The sequence below is a fragment of the Egretta garzetta genome, unplaced genomic scaffold (assembly GCF_000687185.1).
Source record: "Egretta garzetta isolate BGI_Z169 unplaced genomic scaffold, ASM68718v1 scaffold575, whole genome shotgun sequence".
Taxonomy (NCBI): domain Eukaryota; kingdom Metazoa; phylum Chordata; class Aves; order Pelecaniformes; family Ardeidae; genus Egretta; species Egretta garzetta.
This window is the reverse complement of record NW_009259790.1, coordinates 1,859,129-1,886,506: the sequence shown is the minus strand read 5'-3', so window position 1 is coordinate 1,886,506 and position 27,378 is coordinate 1,859,129. Positions and strand designations below refer to the sequence as shown.

Genomic DNA, 27,378 nt, shown 5'->3' with positions numbered 1-27,378 from the left:
GGGGCTCTGAGCAACCTGATCTAGTTAGCGGTGTCCCTGCTCACTGCAGGGGGGTTGGACTAGATGACCTCTAGGGGTCCCTTCCAACCCAAAACATTCTATGATTCCATATTTAAGTGAAAAACGTATCAAAAATGTCTTGCTTTTGTGTAAATGCTTTTGAGTTTCAAATATGCATCTGTCAGAAAAAAATGCATCTGACAGGTTCTGTTTCCATGTCACACAAAAATAACTAGGCCACTTAAAGGCTTATCAGACTTCAGGAGTATTTTAACAAGAGAACCACCTCATCACCTTTTTAAATGAGGCAAGCAATACCCACAGTGATGCCCACTGCCATTTAAGTTTCTGTGGGTTCCAACTGTCTCTTAGCATTCACAAAACACAAAACTTCTAAAGCACCAAGTCTATAATTGATGTATGTATCTTTTCTTTAGAGGACACAAACAATGCTTCACATACTTCAGCGGTGCAGGTAGAATTGTCTGGTAGTTGTAGTGTTGTTGCTGTTGGCTCAGGATCTGCAGCTGCAAAAACAGTTGCTGCTGTTGTAGCAGACGAGCATAGTTGGAGTCCATCTGTGGCTCGTTTTTCTCACCTTTCTGATCAGGTGGAATATATTGATGATATTTCAATTTTTTCACCCTTGGCTTAGGTTCTTTACATTTCTTGCTCCGATGCTTATCATTTGGATTCTTCGGATGGCTTTGCTGTTTATGGATGGAAAAGATTGAAACAACTATAACAGACATCTCATTTACATGCATGTATGCAAGGTACAAAGACAAAGCATACAGGAGCGCATTTACTGCAAAGAGTTGTCGAGTACAATTATCCCTGCAAACCTGCCCAAAAGGATCGCTTACCATCCTTGAAAAGTTAACGTACTCCAGCTGGCTTATACATGAGAATCACAGTTTGTGAATGGTTTTTTAATAGATAGTACAAATGAAGCTAAGGGATTCTGCTAGTCATGACCTGTCATTGCAAAGAGGCATCCTTCTTCAACAGGTAAGTTCAAAGCCACTTAGCACTTTGTACAAGTAAAAGCTGGTATCTTAGTCTGTCTGTAAACACTTGCAGGTCAGAAGAACTTATAGGTCTAGATTAAAAGCATGAACAGGGAGTCCTATAAATTACAGCGTTACTCTTAAGAAACTTTCAGGAGCATTGTTATTAGCAATACCTGCGCATGCAGTAGAACTCCCTTCCTTTACAAGCTCTTTGAAATTATTTTGAGTGAAAAGTTGAAGAGAGTTACCTAGTCAAACAGAAGGTATCAAAGCAGAAATCCTGTGTTGATCCATGCACATTTATTACACAGATAGCCTCTTTTGGGGATATCTGAATTTGTCATTAAGGTCCTGCATTAAAAGTAAGCTGGTACAAGTCCAGTGATTTCACTGTATATAGCCAAATTTATATTAGAAATTGACTATTAGAGGTCATCCTTGTAAATGTAACCAAGAATTAATTTCATGTAGTTAGGTAGAAGTCTACATACATATAATCATTACACAGCTGAATACCTTTGACAAAGTTAGTGAAATGAAATATTACAGATATCTTTAACACAGCCCCTTCTTCTAACTGTATTTGAAAAAGTTTTCCATGCTGCTGGCTAAGTCAGTGCATAAAAGAGAATTGAGTATGTTCTTTTGATATTTAAATACAAGGATACAGTAACTTCTTTCACACAGTGTATTCTGCTTATACAATAAATGAACTAAGAAAATAGTTACAGAAAAGGAGCAATGCTGTTCACCAGTTTGGTTACAGGTAGACTACAAATGTGGTTGCCTCCATTCTTATTAAATTATCCTTGATACAAAACGAGATTAGAAATATTATTTTCACCAATAGAAAGTAGAAACTCAATATTGCAAGAATCCTTTGTCCTTATTTCTTAAAAACTTCCATAGCAATATAATGCATAATTCTGCTTGAAAACTTTTGTCAGCTGTACTGTAAGGATCTCTTGAAATAATGAGCCAGTCCCTACAAGTATTAGTGTTTGATCCTAGCGTACAAAAGCTTTCAGTCAAGAACCCAGTATGTTCTCCTCAACACTAATAAAAATTGTTGTTAGAAGCACTATAACATTACTTGTGTATTTTTCATTAAATATAGCATTGGAAAAGGACATAGATTAAGAACATAGTCCTCAAATGCCATTATTACAGATACCTACCTTTACCAATGTTGGCCCAGGCTTTGCTGCAGATACAGTATTTGTGATCAGGGTGGTTGTAGCAGTAGAACGTGTAAGGTGCTGTTCGATTGTAGAGGGAGTTTTGAGAAATTCAGGAACTGGAGAGGTTAAAGGTGGATACTAGTATTAAAAAAATATAAGGAAAAAGAGAAACATTAAAAACATCCACTGTCTGAATAATTGAAAAAAATGTGAAAAGGTTAAGACAATTTACTATCATGTCAAATTCACAAAATATTTTTAGGGAATGGCGAAAACAGGACTTTCATGTACATTTTGTCACACTTCAAATATAGCAAATAAGATAAACTGTACTCTTACCTTGAATTCTTAGTTTGCATTTTAACTACTGCATGTAAATGTATCCAAAATCTGTTTTTACTAATACAAGATTTACTTCTAGTTTCATCAAAGCAAAACAGTAATTGATTTTAATACAAATTTTTCCAACATTAACATTTTTCTGCAGGTAAAGAGAATGATAGCTAAAAAGGATTTATAACAACATACAGAAAAAGCCCTCAGGAAGGGCTTTGTTTTCATAACCTTTACACTGTTTTAATTTGCAGAATTCTTTTCTCCTTTTAACATACATGAAAACAAATAAATACCATGAAAACATTTTCTTTCAGTCTTTCTTACAAAATCATGAAAAAGGCTGGAAGGACCTTCAGAAGTAACCTCATCCATTCAAGTAAGGAACATTTTACTTAAACTGCTGCTAACACGTATTTGTCTCTGCTTGGTAGCCCAGAATCAGATTAACTAATTGATGCCAGTTCTTAACTTTACAATTGCAAAATTATTCAAGAACTGACAGCTGTCATTAAAGTACTTCTGCTCCTGCCATAAGGATAAAAAAAGATATTTTCTCTTCAAAGTAGTCAGTCAGAATTACAGGAAATGTTTGTATCAAATAAAATACTTTCTTTGTTAATGTTACCAAGTCTTGTACATGAAGGTTTCTAGAACTAAAGAACTACAGATTTTAAGAATATAATTTCTATACTTTTATAGACAACTAAGTACAGAAAAATAGTTCAAATAAAATGTTATTGATTATAAATAAAAGGAGATATAAGGGTTAAAAATAATTAAAGGAAGAATGGAATGAATTGTTAGCAATTGTTAGCAGAGGTACCACCATTTGTTATTACTCTGGTTGAAGCAACATTAAAATTTGACCCTAGACACAGTACGCATATACTGAAGCACCCTACTGAAGTTACAGAAAACACTGCTTTATTACTACAGAATTGAGGCATTCACTATTTTCTGTCTGTGAAGTCAGAATCTTGTGTACACAAGGAGAATCCTACCACCAGACTGTCAGAAAAGCCTTTCTTTCATGAGAGTCAAACATCAATGTGGGAAAATGAACTTCTTGTTTCAGAATGATCACGCAGCAGCAGAGCAGATGTATCTTGAAGAGACATCTTCCTATTCTATTTTCATAGCAACCACACCTCTGTGCCAGGAGGTGCGTTTCTTCTATACTTGACTGCCGGCACAATTATAGTACTGTGTAGCTACAGTTCAGTAGCCTGAACTTTACTTAGTTTGTTCCCTTGCTGTTACAAACATCATGTGTGTAATTTCTTCTAAAAACTTAAGAAATTCCATATAGGCTTAGGACTTTTTTGTTATTATTCCCTTCCTGCCACTACTACGCCTACCAGAAAATTCCCAAAAGTTTTCCTACATAATAACCAAACCTCACTGAGCGTCACTCTGGCATATCAAATTTTTTCTGTGCTGAAATTGTTTTCTGATTTAAAACCTATTTCCTTCTGTGGCAAATATCCCTCTGATGGGATATAGACTCTGTACATAAACAGATCTCAGCCCTTGTTTTTCTAGCTACACAAATGGATTCTTATTCTTTTCTCACTACAGAGAACTTTCATTCTCTGATCATCCTTTCCTGTTTGTTTTTGTTACAGTTTCCATTAGTCTTTCTTGGATATAAGTAACTGGAAATGTGTAAGATGTTCCATATGGGGTCTCACTGCACCATTACAGTGGCATTAACACTTCTGCTGGAATCATCTCTTCTGACACACTTGCACTTTTACAGGAGTACACAGTAGCTCACAGTCACTTCACTGCTGATCACTGCACCCCAGCTGTCTTCCTCCTCCTTCTCTTGAGTCAAGAGTCCCCAGATTTCCAGATTTCTTTTCCAGGGGAAGTAGAAGTGTTGTGTATTTTTCTTTTTAAGAACTATTCATTGTATTGGAATTCCGTGTCTCTGCTAAAAGCCAAATCAACTGGGCCTTTCTGCATATCAATAATGCAACTCTGTGCTGACTATGCCTTCCAACTTCTGTTATGTGACCCATTCTTATGTCAAGGTTGTTAATGCTAACATGAAACCAGAATGTCCCCAAATCAACTCCCACAGAGCATTATTACCAACTTCCTTTCAACCAAATACTTCCCTCTTTCTGTCTTATCTCTGCTAATCTCCATCTTCTCCAGTTTTGCTAGTGTTTAACACCATGCAGTATTAAATCCAGACATATGAGATTAGTTGTATTTTCATTAAGAAAGCAATTAGATCACCCAGTACACATTCCTTTTATAAAAGCCCATCCATTTCCCTTATATTCCTATCGGTAAATATTTTCTTCAGAATATATTCTAAAACCTTGCATTCTAATTGTCAGGGTACTTCTCCCTAATTCATTCCTTCCTGTGCTCTACTATTCTTCCATGAGATTGTACCACAAAGGACTTACATCAGTTTGCTAAAACATTTGATACCATTTTGTAAGTTTATGTTCTGGTTCTTTTGTACTTCTGGGATGGCAATTATCAAGCTGCCAGTCAGCATGCACTAAGCTCTCTGACTTTTGCTTACAATTAAATTGCAATAATTTTCCCTCTATCTCTGCATTTCTTTTATGTATTTCACTGTGTCTCCAACCGCCAGCTGCCACAGGCAGCTATAGCTTGTTTGCCATACCCTATCTAAACTGTATAGTGGTTTCGGTCCTTCTGTAGTGCAGCTATCCAGAGGAAAAGATCCTGGTACTGGTTTAATAAATTGCAAGATTTAGTATGCCACGCCTAGTCACTAAACGTTCCACACATGCCTGTCTTGGGGTTGTGTCATTTTATGGTGGCAGTGTGAAGATATAAATGCCTCTATTTTTATATCCAACTTTCAAAGTGTTTGCTCTGGAAAGCATCCAATATCTACACAGTATCTGTTATTTGCTGGACTTGCAGTAGAATTGACAGGGGACTTTAGAGGGACTTACCCTTTAAAAGGTTCTGGATGCTGTATTGCAATATATTGCACTCCTGTTGCTATCAAGTTTAAAAGTCTTATTCTAGTTACAGCAATAACATTTTAAAAAGCACTTAGTGTGTTTTTGATTCAAAATGTCATGTACAGTATTATCAAAAAGCACAGGAGAATTCTAATGATCTCATGATTTTCACTGGTTCTTACATTTTCTTTTCCTGAAGTCCCATCTAAAAAGCATTTTAAATGTTTGATACTTCAGCTTATTAATTACATAATCTTTTACCATTCATCATTCTGATCCTTCTTGAACCCAAACAAATAACTTGACTTCAAACATACTCTTTACAAACCCTTTATAGGCTATGAAAACAACACTGTAATGACAGCAAAACAAAAATCTTTAAGATGGAAAAGTTAGTAACTTTCAAAAAAACCCCAAACCACCCCCACCTCTTTAATTCATATTGCTTGAAACTTAGGGTGTTAAATATTCTCCGTGTTAAATACTCTCCTCTTGCCATAGGAAAAGTTACTTTTTCCTTACATTAGCTGTTATACTCAACTAAAAAGGATTAATGGCTACGTGAAATACAAAACTTTTGACAGACTTCCCAATTTCACCTGAAAATGTTAGATGAGGCAATGAACCACACATATAATTTACTCAACATATTTTTAAAATCAAAAAACTAGATGAACAGGTCTGAACTTCTTAACTTGATTACTTCATAAAGTAATTTAAAGATTATTTCCTTTGAACAGATCTTCTATTTCCAGTTACAGATAATATGATTTCTGGGACTTTTCTTCTACCTGCAAACAAGCATCTATCAGGTCAACAAGCTACAGTGAATATATTAATAAAACAGTCATTATATTCTGTCTCATCAAGGAAAATACTTCAGCTATTTTGAAGATAACTGTTTAGCGTCTTCAGAATTGTGAACACCACAATTCGATCTGTTTAGAGTGGTGTGGTTAAAATGCCTAATTCTTACCAGATGCAAATAAATCAGGTTCAAGCAAGTTTTAGGTCAGTCAATGAGTTATATTACATCCTCCGAGGCCTGGAAATGTATGGAGGAGGAAAAGAACTCTGGCTGCACTCCACTGTTTTCAAAACGTTCTTTGTATTTTATGTTGTAATAAAATGTAAAATTTGTCAGAGGAAATTAAAAGAACGAAGGAGCAATTTCCCAGACATATCTCCTGTAGAGACATGCTGTGCTGTTATTCTTTATTTCAAAAGGAACAACAAGGTAAGCATCTGTTTTATTCTGCAGAAGAGAAGCTTCGCATTTTAGATCTGTGCGCAGAAGCAGCTGTAATATGTTATGAAATCCATAAGCAAGGGGTTGAAGTGCTATCTGAAGTGCTTTTTCAACCAAGTTCAAGTGCTCTGTTATTTTGTTGCTGCACTCAGACATCTATCTTATGCTTCCTACTTGAAAAGCTTTTGGCATGTATTGCTTTGAATATTTTTATTTAACTCTCCATTAGGAACCTAACTTTGCTTAGGAATCTAATTTCATGTGGTTTGTTTTCAATTTATTCAACACAAATTACATTCTATTGATGTGAAACCCAATTCACATAATCTGTATGTTAGGGAACAATAAAATAAGATGGATGTGCTGTACTTTGTGTCCACCATTGTTTCTGAATATCAACTTTGCAATGCTTTTTCTATCTACTATAGTAATAAGAAAACCAAGGAGAGTAATTACAGATTCTGAACTACTCCATTGTCAAGCATCCATGGTCATTAAAACAATATCATCTTTGGAGCACAAACAATATTTATGTCATATTTAACTATTTAATTTTACATTAATTTATACAGCAAAAACTTAATACTCATTTCTGGTTTATCTTTTGTTTGTGTCTTAATTTATAAATTGCAGCACAGTTCCCTATGTAGGGCCCTCGCTTTGGTATGGAACCTCTGAGAGTTTAAATACATAAATAAATGCATTTTCCAAAAGAACGCTTACTAAAAAGACAAGCATGAAAATAATTTGAACTGCAAAGTTATGCATCTTTTTCTTCTTTGTATAGTGGAGAAAGTAATGAAGGAACACTCTTAGGAAGTCCTCCTGAAAAAAATCCATTATAAATTACAGTTGATCAACATTAACCTGAAGAATATTACACATTTATAGTAGTACCACATTGGTCAAATTTTGATACACTCTTAAATTCTTTCAAAATAAAGTATTTTAATATTTGTTTTATACAGGCTAACCCAATTTGTTTTTACTAGGTACAGACTTGCATGAAATGAAACAAGTTAAAGCCCTAAAGCTTTTGAATTTCCGTCAGATTCACACTTTCTGCTTAGGGAATACTCCTCAAATTCATACACAACATCTCAGCTAACTAAACTAAAATGACATTACCGAAATGTGTTTGCTTATACATGTGTGGTATATTGATACCAAGTACACAAAGCTGAGTGCAACATTACTAAACCGATGTCATTTGTAAGTCACTTCATATATATAATACTGTGATGAAACCTCAAGTCTTTCCACTAAATACTTAATGAAGTGTAAACATGGATAGTATGGTAAAATGCATCAATCTGAAATATAAATTGGGGTGTATTAAGAGGAGTGTGGCCAGCAGGTCGAGGGAGGTTCTCCTCCCCCTCTACTCTGCCCTGGTGAGACCCCACCTGGAGTACTGTGTCCAGTTCTGGGCTCCCCAGTTCAAGAAAGACGAGGAACTCCTAGAAAGAGTCCAGAGGAGAGCTACTAGGATGATAAAGGGACTGGAGCATCTCCCCTACGAGGAAAGGCTGAGAGAGTTGGGCTTGTTCAGCCTGAAGAAGAGAAGACTGAGAGGGGATCTCATCAACACATACAAATATCTTAAGGGCGGAAGTCAAGAGGACGGAAGCAGTCTGTTTGCAGTGGTGTCCAGCGACAGGACTAGGGGCAATGGATGCAAACTGAAACATAAGAGGTTTCAGTTGAATATGAGGAAGAACTTCTTCACTCTGAGGGTGGCAGAGCACTGGAACAGGCTGCCCAGGGAGGTTGTGGAGTCTCCTTCTCTGGAGATATTCAAAGCCCGCCTGGATGAAGTCCTGTGTAGCATGCTCTAGGTGAGCCTGCTTTAGCAGGGGGGTTGGACTAGATGATCTCCTGAGGTCCCTTCCAACCCTTACGATTCTGTGATTTCTGTGTGATTTCTGTGATAAATTATTTTTTGGTGATAATATAGCTGCTTTCATTTATGTACCCCAGGAAAATGGGCTTACTGGGAGAAACAGTAGTTTAGGATCAAGGACTTCTTTCTAGCATATGTGATTGCTCAGCACACACATAAATTTGGTTCAACAACTCATTCAGCATTGATGCAAGGCAAAATTTTTGTTACTCGTCATTTCAACACATAAACACAAACTAATGGTTCCTCTGGGCAAGTATAACTCAGAATATAAGCACAATTTGTCATTTACTTAGCTCTGTCAGTCTCAAAAGAACAAGTTGTTAATGAGTGGAGATGAGTACTGTTAAATCCAGCTAGTTTGGAGTTCAAGCTTGTTGCCATCAGACAATGTATGATGACTTTGCTTGCCTTTCCCTCCACTGGAGCCTTAATTTGGGTCTCTCTATCCAGAGAAAAAGTTCCATGATAGTTGCAGAAATCTAGTTAAAATCAAAGCCTTCTCCTCTTAACCAGGCTTAAGTTAGTAAGTTTAAAATTACTAGCTGAGGTATGACAGAAAACATCATAAACAATCTATTTAAGCTGAACACAGTAACCCTTAAATAAATACATGTTTCTCATTAATGTGAATAAACTTACTGATGAACTCAAAGGTGAAGATAAAGACCTGTGAAGCAAGCTCCGTACAAGGTATTTTAGAAAGCATCCAGTTAACTGTATGATTGTGATATAACCCCATGTTTTCAGTAGCTAATAGAAGATAAGAGAAATTAATTTGTAGCACATGATGTTCGTTTCATTACCGTTTTGGCAAATTAGTTTACATCAGCACTTTTTATAAAGGGTTTAAAGATAGGGTAGGCGATGTTACTGTCCATTTCAAATCAAAAAAAACTTTCAAAACTAATTTTTGCAACTCTTCTGAAAACAGTCAAGTATTTTCATTCAAATCCACTGTTCTTTAAGTTCTCACATTTAAATGCTCTACTATAAAGACAACATTTTATCTGCCATGGCAGGCTTAATTACTTTCCTTTCTTTCTAAGTAACTTGAGAAAATACTTAAAAACCTCACAGAAAAATCAATATAAAGGTTATTTTCATTCTGTAAATTCTTTAGGCAGTATTTTAAAACTATAGGAGAGAACGTTTAAATAATGCCGTGAAGCTTATTTTTATGGACTTTTCTGGAGATAATGGAACTGATGCCAACTGTTGTTGTTTCAGCTAAGTTTAATTCTAAACGAGTTCAAGACCTTGCCCAGAATGAAGACAGACATGAAGTAATCAATAACAGCTGGGGTAAACCATGGATATGACCTTTGAACAATTTCTGGGAAAACTGTAGATCTTCTACAAGCCATAATGAATTTCAGTGAATTTATGGCTTTACTACAGTTTATGGGAATTTCATCACTGCCATCAGCTAAGCCAGGGTTCTAGTTTATCTCCTCACAAACAGAAAGTGGAGTCCCAGACACTCCTTTGCAACAGCAAATGTATTCACTCCATGTGAAGCCATGCCCCATTTCTATAGTGCCAGACCAAAAAACATACTGTGAAGATTTTGTTTCAACATTAAGAGCTGTACCTGTGTTGACGTAGTAGCATTTGGTGTTATTGGTGATGGTGAGTCACTTGGTTTTGGCTCACCAGGGGAAGCTGCTGAGCCCTGGGATTCTTGGCTTGCTGGCTGATCTGGTGATAAAGCATCACTGCTATCTTCATCAAATGAATAATCATCCAAAGCTTGAGGATAATTCTCTTGTCCAACGGCTACAATGTTTACAAAGAAACAAGCAAAAGAATTTTTTTTAGTTACACAAATTAAATTTAGACATTGGTGGCAGAATTAGCTAATTGCTAGAAAATGGTCAGTTTTCAGTACAGTCTAAACATATGCTAGGTAAGTATTTATTGTGTTTTTAATATAATGAAAGCCATATTAAATCATATTCAAGGAATCAATAAAACGAAGTGCATAGCAGAAGTTATCAAAATAAGAGATTAAAAGGTATGTTCAACATGTGGAATGCACATAGACACCTATAACAGATTGAGTAATGGCCACATATGTTAGATTATTTTGTAATAATTTTTATGAAGAAACAAGTCTTTTCAAAGACAGTATTATACTCCAACTATATAATTCTCACTTAGTTTCAAATAAAAATAGGGTAACTTTAATTAAATGATGACAGAATTTAGGACTCAGAAGCTGAAAAAATAAGTAGTAATAAACTTTGATTATGTTTTCTTCTATTGAACTTTATCCACAAGAGTTAAATTATTATTTTCCTCAATGCCATATAGATAATAGATAGAAGCTGTGGGACTTCTACTTGCCTATAATAGCTTCTTTAACGCTGGAGTCTACAGGAAGAATATTTTTTTCTACCAGTTCCATAGGACCAGGCCTCTGAGCAATCTTCTCATTCAGATCATCTGCCAATCGAGCTCTCTTCAGTTTCATCTGAGTGGCTTGTAGCGAAGGCTCTGCAAAGGTCTCTAAAAAGATATACTGATTTAAACATTCTGTTCCATCTTTTCCCCACTTCATGACAAACAACATTGTCTTATCTTTGTAATAACCATTTCACTTTTATCAAAAGCAGGCAAGTATTCTGGAAAGTCTCAAATTAATAAGCAAAAATAAGATTATATGAGTACACATTGTTCACCCCCATGATCATGTTTTTCTATAAATATAACCTCTTTTTAACAGCAGTAATACTTTTGGTAAACATTTGTATAGTGTCCAACAGTAAAATAGGGAATATAAAATAACAAAGGCTGATTATAATCTGAAGACAGCATTTGCTGCTTTAATGGTTTACCAATGTGAGCTAGGGTAAAGGTTTAATTAATCCACTGATCTTTGGATTCTCTCTTGACAAACATCTTGAAAAGTTTACCTTTAAAAAAAGCTTCTAGCACAAACTCAAGTCTTCAAAATTGTATTTCATGGAAGTATGGAGACAGTCTGTCAATATGGATGTGGTCTATCAATATGGAGACTCCTATCTGGGTTCAGTATCCAAATGCATGTTTTGAAAACTAATGGCTATTAAATTGACTTGGATTATGGTTATTTGGTAATTTCTGTATTTGGTGAGATTATGGTGAAACACAGTAATACAGCCCCATTCATAAAAAGACTATTGTTTCAACTGACCTGAGCAACAAGGAAAATAACAAGGCAGGGTAAAAGTCAAGTTTATTAAAAATTGTTTGGGGTGGGGGGAAAGTACAAGGCTGGCTGATTATTTTAGGGTATGAGTAGAAATTGAAGCAGTATATATGCTACATGTACATATACCATGGCATAATTACCATTATAGAATAAAAGCAACATGCAATTGTAAACAAATACACAGTTGAGAATACTTTCACTGCCATAGATGTATCTATTATTATACAGATTTAGAATACAGATTACAACAGATACTGTAGAAGCAGAGAAGTAGAGAATATAAACCTTTAGAAATAATGCATATCAAAGCCTAATTCAGTTAGAAAATTGAGTGTGTAACGGAAGTGCCTTCTAATAGCAGCCCAAAAGGTACATACAGCTGGGTACATACCTTCAAGGATGTGCATTCTGACCAGCTCAGACCGGTCTGGTCTGCTGCGAATCTTGTGCTTCAAAAAATTTTCAGTCTTTAAAGAAAGAAGGAAATAGCATTAACTACTGTTTACTAGAAAAATAAAAGTGGTTTGATAAATCACTGATGTCCAATCAATGGCTATTTGCAGTTGTATTCAGGTAGGTGGACACCACTGTTAGAACATGGGCAGTAGAGGGGTTTGGTTTGGTTTGTTCTGTTTCAGTTAAGCAGAGCTAATGAATTTCTATCTATCTTACCCAAACAAATTGGGAATGTTTCTTGATTTGATCCCTACCACCACACAAAATCACAGTATTATAGATTTCCTACAAAAATACTGCACAAGTATAATTTACCCAGGGATCCTATCCTTAACTGGAGGTAGTTATGTATTACATTATTACCGTAAGTTTATCCCCCCACCTTGATCTGTGAAGAATTAAGAAAGTTCCTCTCAAATTTGACACCAATATTTTAATGTATTCTTCCAAGATAAAAGCACGTTAACGTGTAACAGTAACAATTTTTCATGTACTCAGAGAATTTAATATCACATACAACTATCCATTTTCAGATGTTAATAACAAGTTTACACAAAGTGGTTTACCCTGGCTCGCTCCAGGCTCTTTATCTGCTCATGGAATGCAGCTGGACTTTTCAAAGCTGTAAAGAGAGAGTAAGAGTTACATTGACAGGAAGTGATTTCCAAAAGAAATATCCTAATCGGGATGTGTGTATTGGTGTTTAAAACCGTCTTAGAGTTGTGTCTGCATCTGACCAGGCTTTCATTTGTCTCGTGCTAGTTATATTCACTTACATTTAACATAGATAAGCAACACTCCTATCCAGAATACTTGGAATATCTGATTTTAGCAGGTACTACCATGTAACGGTTAACTTTTTCACTACGTACACCGAGGGCTATTTACCAAAACTGTTCCACAGTATAAGTTTTATGTGGTAAGGTTCAGAATGCCAAAATACTGTTTCATTTATTCCACTGTATGTGCTATCTGGTTGTACCTTATACTTGTTGTTACTAGAGAGAACTGGACCGTCCCTTAAGAACTATTTGTGCTGATTTGTAAAAAAGCAATTATAGAACCCCCAAATGTTTAGATTAGAAAACAGAATGATGGTTAGCTGCTAAGTAGCCCAAAAGAGTAAAAAACACTATTCAGCTAGAAATAATATGAATTCTAGAGTGCTTCATCATTGACATGGACTGTTGAAAGAAGTGAAATGGCAGCAGGCACGATCCATCTTATTTGCCATACTTTTGGCAGAGATAAGATACTGCAAAACACTTTTTGACAGTTTAGAAGTTTTGTCCCAGTTTTCATTCAAGAAGAAACAGATTATTCCATTCCTGAAGATAACGAATGCTATAGACCTGGGATGGAGATGCTTTAGTAAAGCAATCTGAAGTCTGCTGCATACTCAGAAATCTTCAAGAAGAGAGATGCTGAGCTTTCAAGCTAGAACTCACCAGTGCACATTGGGCTATTTATAATAATTTGACATAACTTTGTTATGTTTTCAGGGGCTAGGGGTTTTGTTTGTTTGTTTTAGGAAAAATCACTTTTCACAATCAAATATTTTGATAACTTGGACATATTATCTTAAGCCCATTCTCATCCCACACTGTCCACTTAGGAATTCTCGATGTTTTCTGTGCACCGCTTATTCTGAAGCCAGGCTGATCTCAAAAGAAGTTAGAAGATGTTATACTAAACAATTAGCTTAGTCATTGGGAGCCCAAGTGGTGGAACACCAAAACATCTCTAAGGAAGGAGTTAACTGCAGTTGAATGCTGGGCCACTAAATATCTGTATTCAGGAGGACCCTCTTGTGATTCCTAAATTGCTACTGCTGAAACAACCATCATCTCTAACAGATTGAAATCAATAAAGGAGAAAATGGACTCTGGCAATAAAGTGCAATTGCATAAAGCATGCCAATTACTTTCAAAATATAAGTGCTGTGACAGACATACAGACATACAAATGTAACAAATGTGCAACTTTACAAACATTATTTGCTTATCAAAGCACTATGATCTGCAATTAAATGCTAGTGGTAGAACAGAGTTAGAGATAAAAATGGTTTACTGAAGAAATGATAAATTCTTGCATAGCTGTAAAGCCAAAGAGTCAGAAGCTCAGCATTACAGAATCCTGAAATCATAAACACGTCTTCAACTGTATTTATGAACTTGGTGAAGTTGCTGCCTTAGTGAGACGCTTCACACTGAGCTCATCAGCAACATCTTAACTCTTCTGAAGACAGCATCTAATGGCATTCATTGAATTTTTACCACTATATAATCTTTGTTTTGGAAGAGAATACAAAACTCTTACACCAATTTGGAGAGTTTGCCACATTTGGCAAATTGATCAAGAGCTTCCGGCAACTGGAAAAAACTCTTCTAAAACCAAAACAGTTTTCTAAAAACCCTACAAAGCCACTTCCCATATTCTTGGAAATGTGTTCATACACAGAAAGGCCTAGGCACAGAAGCTTCTCTGCATTAGGTCATACAATCCAGTGTACAATGCCCAGCCTAATCCCTTGCCTCATGCCCTGTAACTTCACAGCTACCATCATGCAAGATTTGACACAGAAGACACGTCTGTTGGCACATAAGTCACAGCCCTTGCCATCCTGCTCTTTAAAGACTGCTTAGTTACTGATGTCTGCTCATTCATGTAATTCAACTTATTTCAGTAAGATTAGTCATAATTTAAAGGAAGAAAATAAAAGGAGAAGCAGACTATGTCTGCAAATCCTTATTTTCATCACAATGGCTATTTTAATGGAAACATTAGGTAAGCATGATGAACTTACTTCATGCTCATTTAGATTACCAAAAGGATCCCACAAGTATTTTCAAATGATGAAGTTATTCTTTATAATTCTCACAGAAATGCTTATCTTTGTTATTTTATATATTCAGTTCATAATTCATACAGTATAGCAATAAAAATTACTAGAAATGTCATAAGTCTTACGTGGCATGATGCCCTGGTCCACCAGCTGTTCTCGTGTCCGTCTTTGTTGTAGCCTCAGCTGAAGTACTGACAAAAGAAAACAATCATTCATTCATATGTAAGCTTACTAACCCATCTGAAAGTATAAAATACCATTAAAAAGATAACAAGTATTTCAACATCAGAACTACTTTTTCTGTATTCAGACCTGATGGTAACCTCTTAGACACCCATCATTAAGGATCAACTGCTGTTAACACAGTTTGGAGTGATTGCTTCCGATCCCTGTTTATATTAGAGTTTGCTGCTTTTCAGTTACATCTGATAAAGGGACTGTGTTTCATATATACATCCACTTTTCCTATCAGTTAGGCCTTGTAAGAGATATTAAGTATACATCTAAATCCAGGATTTTTTTTTCTTTCCCCCTTGTAACACTACTCTTAGATAACAGAGTCAAGAAAACATAGTGAGGTATAAAGAGTTAATATGATAAACTGCAACATGTAATGATTATATAGCCTTCTTACATGTCTTAAACCAATCTTACGTGACTGCATTATGCTGAAATAAAAATTATGTTTCCAGAGCATTTTAAAAGGTTAATTGTTTTTCCGTAGGGATTTTTTTTAAAATATGAAGGCTTATTGTATATTTAAATAAATCTTGCTGAAACACAAGAAACCAAAGAAAAGCCAGATTTTATCTGGCTTATTTAGAAAAAAACAACAAAAAAAGATACAATCACGAACAGACCTTATCCTCTCTCCGAACATCCAATTAACTGAGATATGTGTTATCATAATTATTTCAAGGACCAAATAAATCCAATACTGTCAAATTTGGAAAAACTGTTTACAGTTTCACAGGCAACTTCTTATGTTTCATTACACTTAATAAAATGGACAAAGGTTCTCATTGTTACTTTAAGAATAACCAATGTGACACACATTATACCAGGAATGGCACAAAACCTTGGGGAGGACAGAGACATAAAGGCCTTGTACTTTCAAAGATTAGGGCTTTTTTGTAAATGTTCCCGTGTTGTTAGTTTGCCTGGGGGGGGGGGGGGGGGAAGTAGTTATTTGTTTCTTCTGTTGTTCCCTTCCCCTTGTTTCTTGTTTCTGTATCAATTTATCATAGTACTTCATTATATCTTAGACACATAGAGCCATTACCCTAACGTGAAACTTCATCTTTTGAACAAGAGACGGTCAAGATGCTTGTTCAAGGAAAAAAAAAGTTAAAGATGTAATATTTACATCTTAAATTCTGCCTTGACAGCTTATTATGGATGTATGATTATGACATGCTGTTCCCATTGTATTTCACAAGGAAGCAAAACAAGCTAATACATTGTCCAAAACATCAAAATGAATGTAATTTCTAAAAAATCAGGCTAAGGACAAAGTTCATTGTTTTCAGAATTTAAAAGGAACCAGCTTATTTCCTGTTCTGCACTACAGGAAGGATACTCCTCTGGCTAAAACATTAAGACCGGGAAAAGCGAGCCCTGAAAACAAGGACATTATTTTCATGTGTCACACAAACATTGAGAATTTAAATACAAATGTTTCAGGGCTGTGGTACGGCAGTTCTGTTCAGAGTTTACAATATTGTTAAACAAGACTTACAAAGGACAGAGAGGGGAGAACGCAAAAGCAACAACAGTAAAATGTAAATTGATGGGAAGTTATTCAAAATGTATTGAGTTCCTCTGAAAACTTGAAAATATCTGCTTTAAGTAATGAATCGTATTTTCCATGTTACATGACTATAAAAGTCAACTGAATAATTATTTTATAATAATTTGAATGATTTGGTTTTGGTCTTCCTTAATTTCACATGGCTCCAGGTAAGCCATGACCTCTTCTTATGAGATCTTTCACTATTAGATGCAAACTTGTGCTGCCTTAAATCTTGAACCAACTCAGATGGTGCTGTTACACACTCCTTTCAGCAGCACTATCCTAGGTTGGGTTTGGCAGTGTAGTACAGATAGCTACCTACTCCCAGTGAGTTCAGAGCATGGGTAGAGATTCTGCAAATCTTTCTGCAGAAAACCACGTGGGTTTCCAGTCCAATTGGCCTAATCTGCCCCCAAAAATGCAGGTAAGTGTGTGCAAACACACATTTATGCAACTGTACATCCAACTTTAAAAATCTGCAGGCTTTAATACAAGTAAGTGTGAATTAAGAAAAATAAGGTATTGGGTCAGGACTTAGCCCATTCCTGCAGAAAACTTCAAGAAATACAGATTTCAGTGGAAATGCATTTAAGCATACAATACAATATTATGATGTTAAGCTTCTAGGGCTACTTCTAAGAATTTCCTACTGCACTAGCACAAAGCGCTGAGGAAAGCGCTTTACAGGAAAGGAAAAAATTCTTGATGTGTTCTTGTTTTGGATCCTCTTGCTTACAGCTGTAAAATCAAGAAAGCTGAGAGTTCGTCTTAAAACTAAATGGGTGATCCCTTTAAAAATCTTAAGTTTTACCCATCCAAATGATGTGAGAGACAATTCATAAGCAGCATGGCAAGACTACCGTATTTCAGACCCAATATTTTTGGTCTTGAATAGATTAAAACTTGACTTAACTTCTGTTCTTCGCTCAAGCTATGCTTCCTTTTACATAACTAGGAAGCTGTGGAAAGGGTTCAAAAGTATGTTCTGCTCTGGGCAGGAATCTCATCCATGTTATACAGCCGTATTTAGTCCAAACTTAAACAATACTTAAATTTGGCTTTCTTGGAACACTATAAACACACAACAAATGTGTCTAGCAAATCTTTTACCTAGTTACAAGTCAGTTTTAAATATATGCCTCTCTATTTCAAGCTCGTCTTCAAGAAAAATGACCTGCTCCAACATCAATTATGTCCAGGGTAGAGCTGATACGTGTCATCAGACACAGTAAGTAAATCAGAATTAGGGGTTTTTTCGATTCCATCACCTGGCACGCAGTGGATCAACAAGCGAATGCTAGTAATATTGCCACAGGTGCAGGAATGTTATCACTGATGCAAGTAATCTACCAACATGTGATATGCAAGTAATCTATTAAGAAAAAATGCATTTATGGTACGTTATATTTCTGATTTCTAATAAACTTTTTACTCAGACTTTCTTTTTCACTGAGCTTTATTATCAAACCCATAGCTGGCTCAGCTATGGCTACCTAAGCATTGCTAGTATGGTGCTTTCAGACAGCAAGCTTAGAAGTGGGAAAAGTTAAACAACTTTCAGATTGACCTTCATACTACAGAATGATCATGCTGTTTTGCAGAGTTAATAACAACAATTTGAAAGCCCTCAGTAATTTACCAATTTGGACAGCAGGCTAAATTGGAAAATTATTTTGTAGGAATCGCATCCACCATCTACTCTATGAAACCTATTACAGACAACAGATACTTGTTCTTCATCTTATCAGACTTATTTAAAATTCTAAACTAGTATCACTGCAATCTCAAATGTAACGTGCAAAGCCTTTGTGCAGGAAAAAATAGCTTGACAGTATTTAAGAAATCAGTTTAACTGTTAAAATTACATATAAAGGGGCAGTTTTATTAGGAATGTATTATATATTAATTAAAGATCTGGTTTTCCCAGATCCAGTTATTGACATGACTCTCAGACCACGGCTTTTTATCTTACGTATGATGGCATTCCACTACACCGAGACAGACAATGCTCAGGTCATACAGTTGGATTGGACAGTCTAAACACATCCCACTAGTTTAGCATTTAGCAATTATTACATTTTAATTTTTCATTGGCAAGTTTGCGGGAGGAAAAAAAAAAAATCAGCCTGACGATACTGCTCTTTGCCAACACAAATAAGCTAAATAACTACTCCAACACTTCTAATACATATTCCCCTGTTTTCCCCTGAAGTACACTTTAAAAATACTCTGCCTGAGGTACATTAAGCTGCTGAAATTTCTCTTGGAAACAAACAAACCAACCAACCACCCCACAAACAAAACCTCAAAAAACAATGTACCAAAGTTTCTGTGTCACGGTCCTGTTTTGAACCCTCTTCCAACAGTACTAGTAACATGGAAGTGTCGGGAACATACCGTGTGTGTCCAAAGAGGAAGATACTTTGGACACTGTGAGTGCACTGGTACAGACTTGGTGAGTGCAATGCAGTTCCTGCAGCTCCCTGTTTGTGCTACCTGGTCAGAAAGGGGGAAAAGCTGTGCTTCCCTCTGACATCACGCTCATGTACAGCCCCACACTATGGAAGCATCAACACTGTAAAAACATACTGCAGTGGATGTGTTACTTAGGTTTGCAGCTGATGCGGTTTCTGCCGGTTCCTGAAAATTAATGCTGCTTGGCCACGGTAGGTGGCATGCACCCAGGAAATGGGGGAGGGAGACTAAAATAAATCTATTTAGCAAAAAATAGTGGTCAGGATAGAGGTAGCTTCTCCCTTATTTTTCAACTGGTTTCAACTAATTCTTTAATGATCATTAATTCCAAATGTAGATGATGGGAAGCCCTGCTACATGATTTATGAATGTATTATATCTATAATTTGTGGCTTCAATTATGATATTTGACTTAAGCTTTGCAGAAAGAGTAAGAAGTGACCCATATCCTAAATAATGTACAGTCTTACAAGAGAATACACAGTGGACTATAACAGAAGGATGAGAAGAGTAGTAAGAATGAACCTGCACATAAACCATATGCACTCAGCTGTGAAGCTTTAGTGTTTTTTAGCATATATATGTAACAAATAGTTAACATCTCTCATAACACTGCTTGCCTACCCATTATCCATTAACCTATGCTGGGCATCACAAAGGAAGTAAGGGATGATTTTGTATTTGTCCCATGTGTATCTAGACAAGTCATAAAAACTGTGGGAGGACTTTTAAAAAATGGGAGCTATAGAAGATATAGTACGTGCAGTTATTCACTTATTAAATAAATATTGGGAACTTATATATATTACATAGTAAAGAAAGGACAGCCTGTAGCATGACTTATTAGTCAGGGAAGCACCGCAGGGAGAATACTAAAGAAGAAATGACTCATAGTTAGAAAGATGGTGTAAGAAGAATTTTGACTTGACCAGAGCAAGGAGGTTAAACAGAAACAAAGCTGGATGAAAACCAGATGTTTGCTTTTGCAAACAACTCAAAAATTAAGAAGGTTAAAAAAGTTTGGTATCTGATTTTTTTGTTTGTTTAAATACTGAGCAGTTGAACATGTTATTAAAGAAAAGAAAGTTTCTAAATAGGAAGTAATTGTGAGTAAATGTATTATTTTTAAAAGTTGAAAAGCTGAAAAAATTATGCTTTTCCAAAGCAAACAGATCAGGAAAAAGCTAATCTTTATATCTCAGTAAAAGCCATAAGGACATGAAACACTTTTAGTCGTGTCATGTGTCGTTGTCGTCCCCCCCCCGCAACAAAAAGTAAAAAGCAGCAATGTTTGTAAGAAAGGAATGGTAACACCTGTACATGAGTTGCATAGCTACATCTAGTCAGAGGATATCTGGCTTACAGGTGTGCATGTCAGAACAGGTGGTCCTACCACAGTCAGTAATGACTAGTTAGATGGACTGAACCCTACAACTGAGCAGAAACAAGTTACAGACAGACTTGTACCCTTATACTGGGGATGAACCGGAAGTGGGTATAAAGGAAAGGAATAGGAATGAGGTTTGTGAGAAGCTCAAAAGGAAATGGGGACTCACAAAAAGCAGCTCAAAGAACAGCCAGAATGATACAGAAGACGGGCATCATGGAAACTAAATCACAAGTTTTCACTAAGAAAAATGTGATGAAATTGTCTTCAAGACAAGAATGAACGATGTGAGAATGTAGCACAGCTTTGCACTTTTGGCAAAGAATTGTCGATTTATTTTGGTGAGAAACTCTCTATAGAACAGAATCAGGTTGGTTTGAATCTAATGTAATTAAATCTAATACAGTTTATTTATCATATGTATAGAAATCCATACAGCAAGAGATTTCTAGAACAGTCAGTAAGACACAAAGAGGTAAATCTAATAAGGATGGATGAGATAGGAGGACGCAGCTTCCAAAAAATTTAAAAACCACTGCGGCATTAGCCAACATTATTATACTGTACTATTTGTTCTAGTGTTTTGGAGGGGTATTTTTTATTTTTTTTATTTTTTTTTTCCTTCTTTATTACAAAGAACTGTTTTACAGACAAACTATTGCGGAACCTGGGGAAGGGTGAATTCAAAACACATGAGGTGCTACAAAACAAAGTTCCCCATGTGGTGGTACTTACTCAAGCACTGTGTTTAACAGATTGTTCTTATCGGGATAAACCCATTCAGCTTGTTGCCCGATAGTTTACCTTGCACTTTTACATTTTTAAAATCAGGCAGGTAGCTGCTTAACATCTAAAATCATAGATGATGATCTCCAAAATAAAGGCCCAGAATTGACAGAGATTTAGATATGTTAATACACTATTAATGTCAGTAATAGCATTCCTCACATTTAAAGTGTATGTACAAAAGAAGGGCTATGTTAACATCACTGAGCAAATCTAGTTGCTGAAAGATGGCACAAATATTTTGCACTTCACATTATTTGGCAGGAATCCCCCTTTGCAACACTGCAACTCTAAGAAATTGTCTTTGAACTGCTTCTGAATGAAAGCCATGCACAGAGAGGTCAGTCAAACTCCTGTTTTGACTGAGGGCGAAGGGAGGGCATTCTTTTTTTATTTTCAATTCAGTTTATGATTTTAAGATTAACACTTTAACACCAGGTGAAGAGATTCCAAAATTTCCATGTGTTGTCTTCAGTCAATAAAACGATCATTCAATCTTAGACAGCTTAGTTAATACTTACTGAAAAAACCAAAAAGCATAATCCCTCCTCACAGTAAGAGCAACTGGTTATCTGATTCTCATAAAGTCAGTAGAAGTCTTCTGACTTCACTGAAGGTATAGTTTTTCCACGACCTGAAAAACTGAGTGCCAGAGGCTGGTGTTCCCACTCTTACAGTTTCTTCCAGTATTAGCATACCAGGGAATCAACGCTTCTATATGCAAGGGAATGGAGATGATGGTACTACAAAGGAGAGGCTATTTGTTAACCAATGCACTTGATTATTTTGAAACTTGTTTCTATGTAGCAGTGAATTTTATAAAGTTAACGCTCCCGGTTTTCAAACAGTGAGTATGTTCAGGTTCACATACACTATGCCCTGAAGGGGCATAAAGATTTACCAAAACAAGCAGATCCTCAATAGCTTGCTGAAGCGCTATGCTGGTTTGAATACAAGGAAGCTGGCACAGATCGACACTTAAGCGAGTTCACATCACATTCTGTATAAGACCCTTTGAAAGGTAAGAAATGTAGAGCAGTCCAGTCAGGTCTTACTCAGTGTGAATGTTAGAATAAGTGAAAATAAAGTGTATTATTAAATCACTTGGAACAAACAGCTATTATCAAATTTGAGCAAGTGATTTCAGTAGCAAATCTGTAATTTGTACCCTATGGAAAAGATGTCTCAAAGTAGTACTATATAATCACAAGCACTGGAATGTAAAGAGGCCAAAAATAAATTGATAGTTGTCCTGCAGGAACAATGCTATCTACACTGATTGACAAGCTTTCACCACTGCTGCTTGTCTTGAACAAAACCAGAACTCATACTGTGCACAGTTCCAGCACTAGTAATTCCACATCTAACACAGTTAATTGCATATCCTATTAATCTAAAATAAAATTTAAATTTCATCTTTTTATAGAAGGTATTATGAAACAGCAAATAGCCGTTGACATTTAACAATTACACAGATGAAACAGACACTAAACCATTGAAAAGGCCTTCATCAGAGAGCATACAGTTCTTTCAAATAACAGCAAGAAGAAAAATAACACATCAAGATATTTTATGTTCTGCATGTAATCATCATTTCTTCCAAAGTTGAAATCCAGTGGATATTAGCTATTTAAGCCCTTAGAACTGCAAGTAAAAATGGGAAAATGTAATGTCCAACATTCCTGCATACTCCCTTGGAAATTTCCAAGAGCTGTAGAAACTCCAGTGCAGGCTGCTAGGCTGGCTGCCATGGAAACAGTGCTGGAAACAGGGCCCTTTCCTTTAAATTAAAAGCTGTTCCACAGAAAGCCTCGCATTTCTTTCTGCCAGCTTAAAACAGCTTTTATGCAGCCAAGGTTTCTAACATGTTGAGGTTGAAACACAGAGCAATAGATGTTAACAACAGACATTCTAGCTGTAGCGAAGCACTGCTGCAGGAGATGAACTGTTCTACCATATCCTCGATCTGAGGTAATTTATAACTGGTTATTTGGCATCAGGACTATAACATTAATACAAATATATGAACAGCACGGTGGCAGTAAAGTAGAAGAGTATTTTATGTGATGGTAGGTGGACTATACAAGTGATCTAAGCATCAGCTTTGTATTAGAATTCCAGACCAATCCCACAGCACAGTGACAGTTACAGAATTGCAGGAATCGAGTATCAAGTACTTAACTGTGCACCTCACACCCCAAAACACCACCTGCTTGGACTTAGAAGTTTATATGGCATTTTCTAAACAGCATAATTTACACTAAGTTAATTCTCCAGAGACAGATGTTTTGCTTTCTCCTGAGTCATGACTGTTTCTCCCTCAAGTCTATATGGGGTGTTGCAGTTCATTTGTAATTCATTAAATGCTTTATTGAGACAAAAATGGTTAATCTTTTCAACTAATATTTGTTCTGTGAATAAAACTAAAAATTTAATAAACTGAATGTTTTGTATCATAAGTAAAAGAAAGAGCAGGTGATATGCAAGGTACAGATTCAGGCAGGATATGGAATATGGTAGCTAGTTTGCACCTGAGGGTATTACTCATTCCACACGTGGCCAATGTCAGAAATTTTGTAACATAGCATTCCTTTCATTTATATGGCATGTCAAAGGAAGGAAGGAGAGGGAAAAGACGGGAAAATATTTAACTACCTGTAATTTGTTGGAAGTGATTCTAAAGTTGTACAGCATTTTAAAGACAAAATGCATTTAAAATCGTGGTACTCGCCTCCCATCTGCCTGAAGACGGTGATACAGTAGGTTAAATGCTCTCAGTTTTAAAATAAAAATGATTCATCACTAAAGAAATCAGACATCATCTAAACATGAGTGAATGTGTTATACTGGGTTCAGTCTTCAAAACTTTCACATAGCAAGGGTATAATTTAAAAAAGAAAATATTTTACTTATTTTTACTTGCTTTTATAAAAAATCCCTTACTTATTTTTATATACTTTTAATGTTCTTTTTTGCCATTATTGTATATGTGATTTTTCTGCTAGGACTATATCCAAAATCATTAAGAAAAAAGTGAAACAGCCTCTGATGCATACTCACTTTAAGCAATTATTCAGACATACTTTCATTTCAGCATAGAAATGTTCTGCATAAATGCAAAGCATGTGAATGGAGACTACTGAGGGCCATTTCAGATAATCTCTTTAGAATTCTGTCGGGAACCCCTGCAGGACCTCTGAATCTTTTAAGTTGTACCACTGTGGTTTAAAGCTTTTGTCTGTAAGCAGGTAGTAATGTGCACATAACTTTCCAGAAGTAACATCATCATGCTGAAAGTATAATGAAAAGCTAGACTGAAAAGATAGCTGAATTTAATGTAAACTTAACATTTAAAACAAAAATATAGAGCATAACATCATCATCAGTTGAGAAGCTTAAATGAGTAGGATATAGGACAATCTGATCCAATTGCTATGGAACATGTTGCTTAGAAACAAGCCAGAACATACACAAGCCTCCAAACAACTTACCAGAATGTCTGCTGGGATGAATATATATATACATGCATGTATATGTAAAAAGCAAAATCTATACTTTTCACAATTCTGTTTAATTCTTTAAAATGAGAAAAATTATTACCATCTTGCCAGGAAAGCCTGAATAAACTGAAGATTACACTTCAAATATTCTGTAAAATTGCATACCTTATATTAACAATAACTACATTTGCTAAACCTGCAAGTATTCCTCTGTTTAGTACAGTCTTCTGTTTTTTTTAAAAAATAATTTGCATTTCCTCAAATACTACTATCAGCCAAGAATTGTTCTGTCAAGGGGCTCACGAAACTTGTGTTCAAATTCTACATCTACTACAGACTTGCTTTGTGGTGATTTTGAGCATATTACATTGAATGATGACAGCAATTTCCAGCCAAGCCCTTTCGAGAAGATACTACCTCCATTTTCCATGCTTTTCCTAGGCATAGTAGAGTCAGCAATCAAAATGCATACCCAAAGCAGACCCTCCAACTCACAAGATCACACATTAATTCAAAACACTGAGGAACGTGGATTTACATTAAGATGCTCAATTGCAAACTGGGATGTAGGCAATGGCATTGTGTCAACTCTGCTATATAGACATCAGATTTCTGCAGATGCCTGCTCAGTGGATGAGTCAGATTGCTTACAGTGACAGCAAAATTGCTGCATTAAAAAGGACTTCGCATTTAAAAAGCTGAGGTACATACATATTTTGCTGGGTGCTTTGTGAAGGTAAAGAAGAAACCTCCAGCATAGCAACAAAACAGAGGTTTCAGAGTGTGGTTTCATAACTTAATGATCCAAGACAGGATTACTGATAAAAAGACAATGGTCTCTTCCTCCCTTCAACCCCATCTGCTTCTGTTGCATCAACACTGGCAACAATGCAGCCTGACAAGTCAGTGCTCTGATCTGGCTGAAAACTAATACTATTGAAATAAGTAGTCTTCAGGAATACCCATTTACTGATCCTGCTCACTTCAGGGTTGCATAACTACTAATGTCAACGCAAGAAAGAGGCTGGCAGTAAGCAGGGTAGGGCTGGATGAGACTACACCTACTTTTGGCAGCAGCAGTCTTAACCCTAACCCTTCATAAAACCTTTAAGAAATCTTGTAGTTGCCATAGCAAGTTTTCTTAGAACTCTCGGTTAGCCACTGTATCCTCTAATTCTGTACAGATTACATACAAAATCAAATTAATACATTGTGGCCTTTGTTTACTGAAGTGGGATTAACACATATTTATTATTCATTTAAGTGCTACACTGAAGAAGAAAATTTTGCATAACAAGCGCTGATTTGCTTGTAAGACACACGGTTATCCCACTGTCATTAAAGAGACTGTTTATGGTAGACAAATAAAAGTTAAGAATTTAACACAGCCTCACAGGATCGGTATACTAAATGTATAGTGTTTCCTTTGCTGAGACAACAGGGGTAATTATTTTTTTTCAGTATTTTTCTCATTATCCATGTTCCAAGAAATATACCCGGTAGACTGCCCCTAATAAGGGATCATAAAACCACATGTAAACACCGTATAACAGAACTTGAAGCGTTTTCAAAAAACAAACCAAAAGAACAAAATGAGCAAACCAACAGTAGAATCTTTAAGTCTAACAAGCCACCGCAGGAGAGCAGTAGACGTCAGGAGTATCACCAATACTCAATATGCCATCAACAGCAGGAAATCTGTTCAATAAACAATTCTCATGCAATATTGATTTCATTGCAGGGGAGGAAGGGAAGAATTCCTTCCTGACTAAATCTGGTAATCTATTAACCATACGGCATGAAGACATTTCCAGCAAGCACCTGAGAAATCCCTTTGCTTCACCCATTCCACCCTGTATCCTGTTTCTAACACTTGGCAGTCTCCAGTTCCTCACAAAACAGTAAAATTAAAAAGCAATACAAATCCAGGAAAGAAATTATGTTACAAGGTGGAAAGAAAATTTCCTTCCTGGTTAGTTTTTGTTTTCCCCCCCTTACAGTAACCTTCAGGCAAGTGGTAACCTTGAAGCTCAGATTAATGTATGAAAGACATTGTGCAAACAAACTGGGACCCTATCTCCTTTTAAATCCCACATGAGAGAGCACCATACTGATTTGCTTCACCAATTTAATACTGTGTCTTCAAGAGTTCTGCATAGTCGTACACTCTTGCACAAGAGCTCATCAATCTTCATATTAAAACAACTTCAGGTACAAGGCAGGCAAGACTTCCTAAATTCACTTCACTTCTCAGTTCGAAACCTTCTAATCTGCAACCTAAATATATTCCTAATTCCTA

At 36.0% G+C, this 27,378-nt stretch overlaps 1 protein-coding gene and 2 long non-coding RNA genes across 5 annotated transcripts in view; 2 read left to right on the top strand and 1 right to left on the bottom strand.

The window, feature by feature from the left end:
* The window catches only part of LOC118452362, a 28,709-nt gene extending 27,973 nt beyond the window's left edge, over positions 1-736 (top strand). For both annotated transcript variants that reach the window (XR_004842123.1, XR_004842122.1), the window contains exon 3: positions 656-736. This is a non-coding gene — a long non-coding RNA (uncharacterized LOC118452362). The remainder of the gene's footprint in view (positions 1-655) is intronic.
* The window catches only part of MRTFB (myocardin related transcription factor B), a 66,496-nt gene that overhangs the window by 21,350 nt on the left and 17,768 nt on the right, over positions 1-27,378 (bottom strand). For both annotated transcript variants that reach the window (XM_009639577.2, XM_035895106.1), the window contains exons 2-8: positions 15,265-15,330; positions 12,861-12,916; positions 12,230-12,305; positions 10,992-11,153; positions 10,237-10,421; positions 2,192-2,332; positions 463-710 (exon numbers count right to left, since the gene is read on the bottom strand). In XM_009639577.2, the coding sequence (XP_009637872.1) occupies positions 463-710; positions 2,192-2,332; positions 10,237-10,421; positions 10,992-11,153; positions 12,230-12,305; positions 12,861-12,916; positions 15,265-15,330 (934 nt within the window). The remainder of the gene's footprint in view (positions 1-462; positions 711-2,191; positions 2,333-10,236; positions 10,422-10,991; positions 11,154-12,229; positions 12,306-12,860; positions 12,917-15,264; positions 15,331-27,378) is intronic.
* Positions 877-7,447, top strand: LOC118452363. The gene is made up of 3 exons (XR_004842124.1): positions 877-1,011; positions 2,845-2,906; positions 6,246-7,447. It is a non-coding gene; the product is annotated as an uncharacterized LOC118452363 (long non-coding RNA).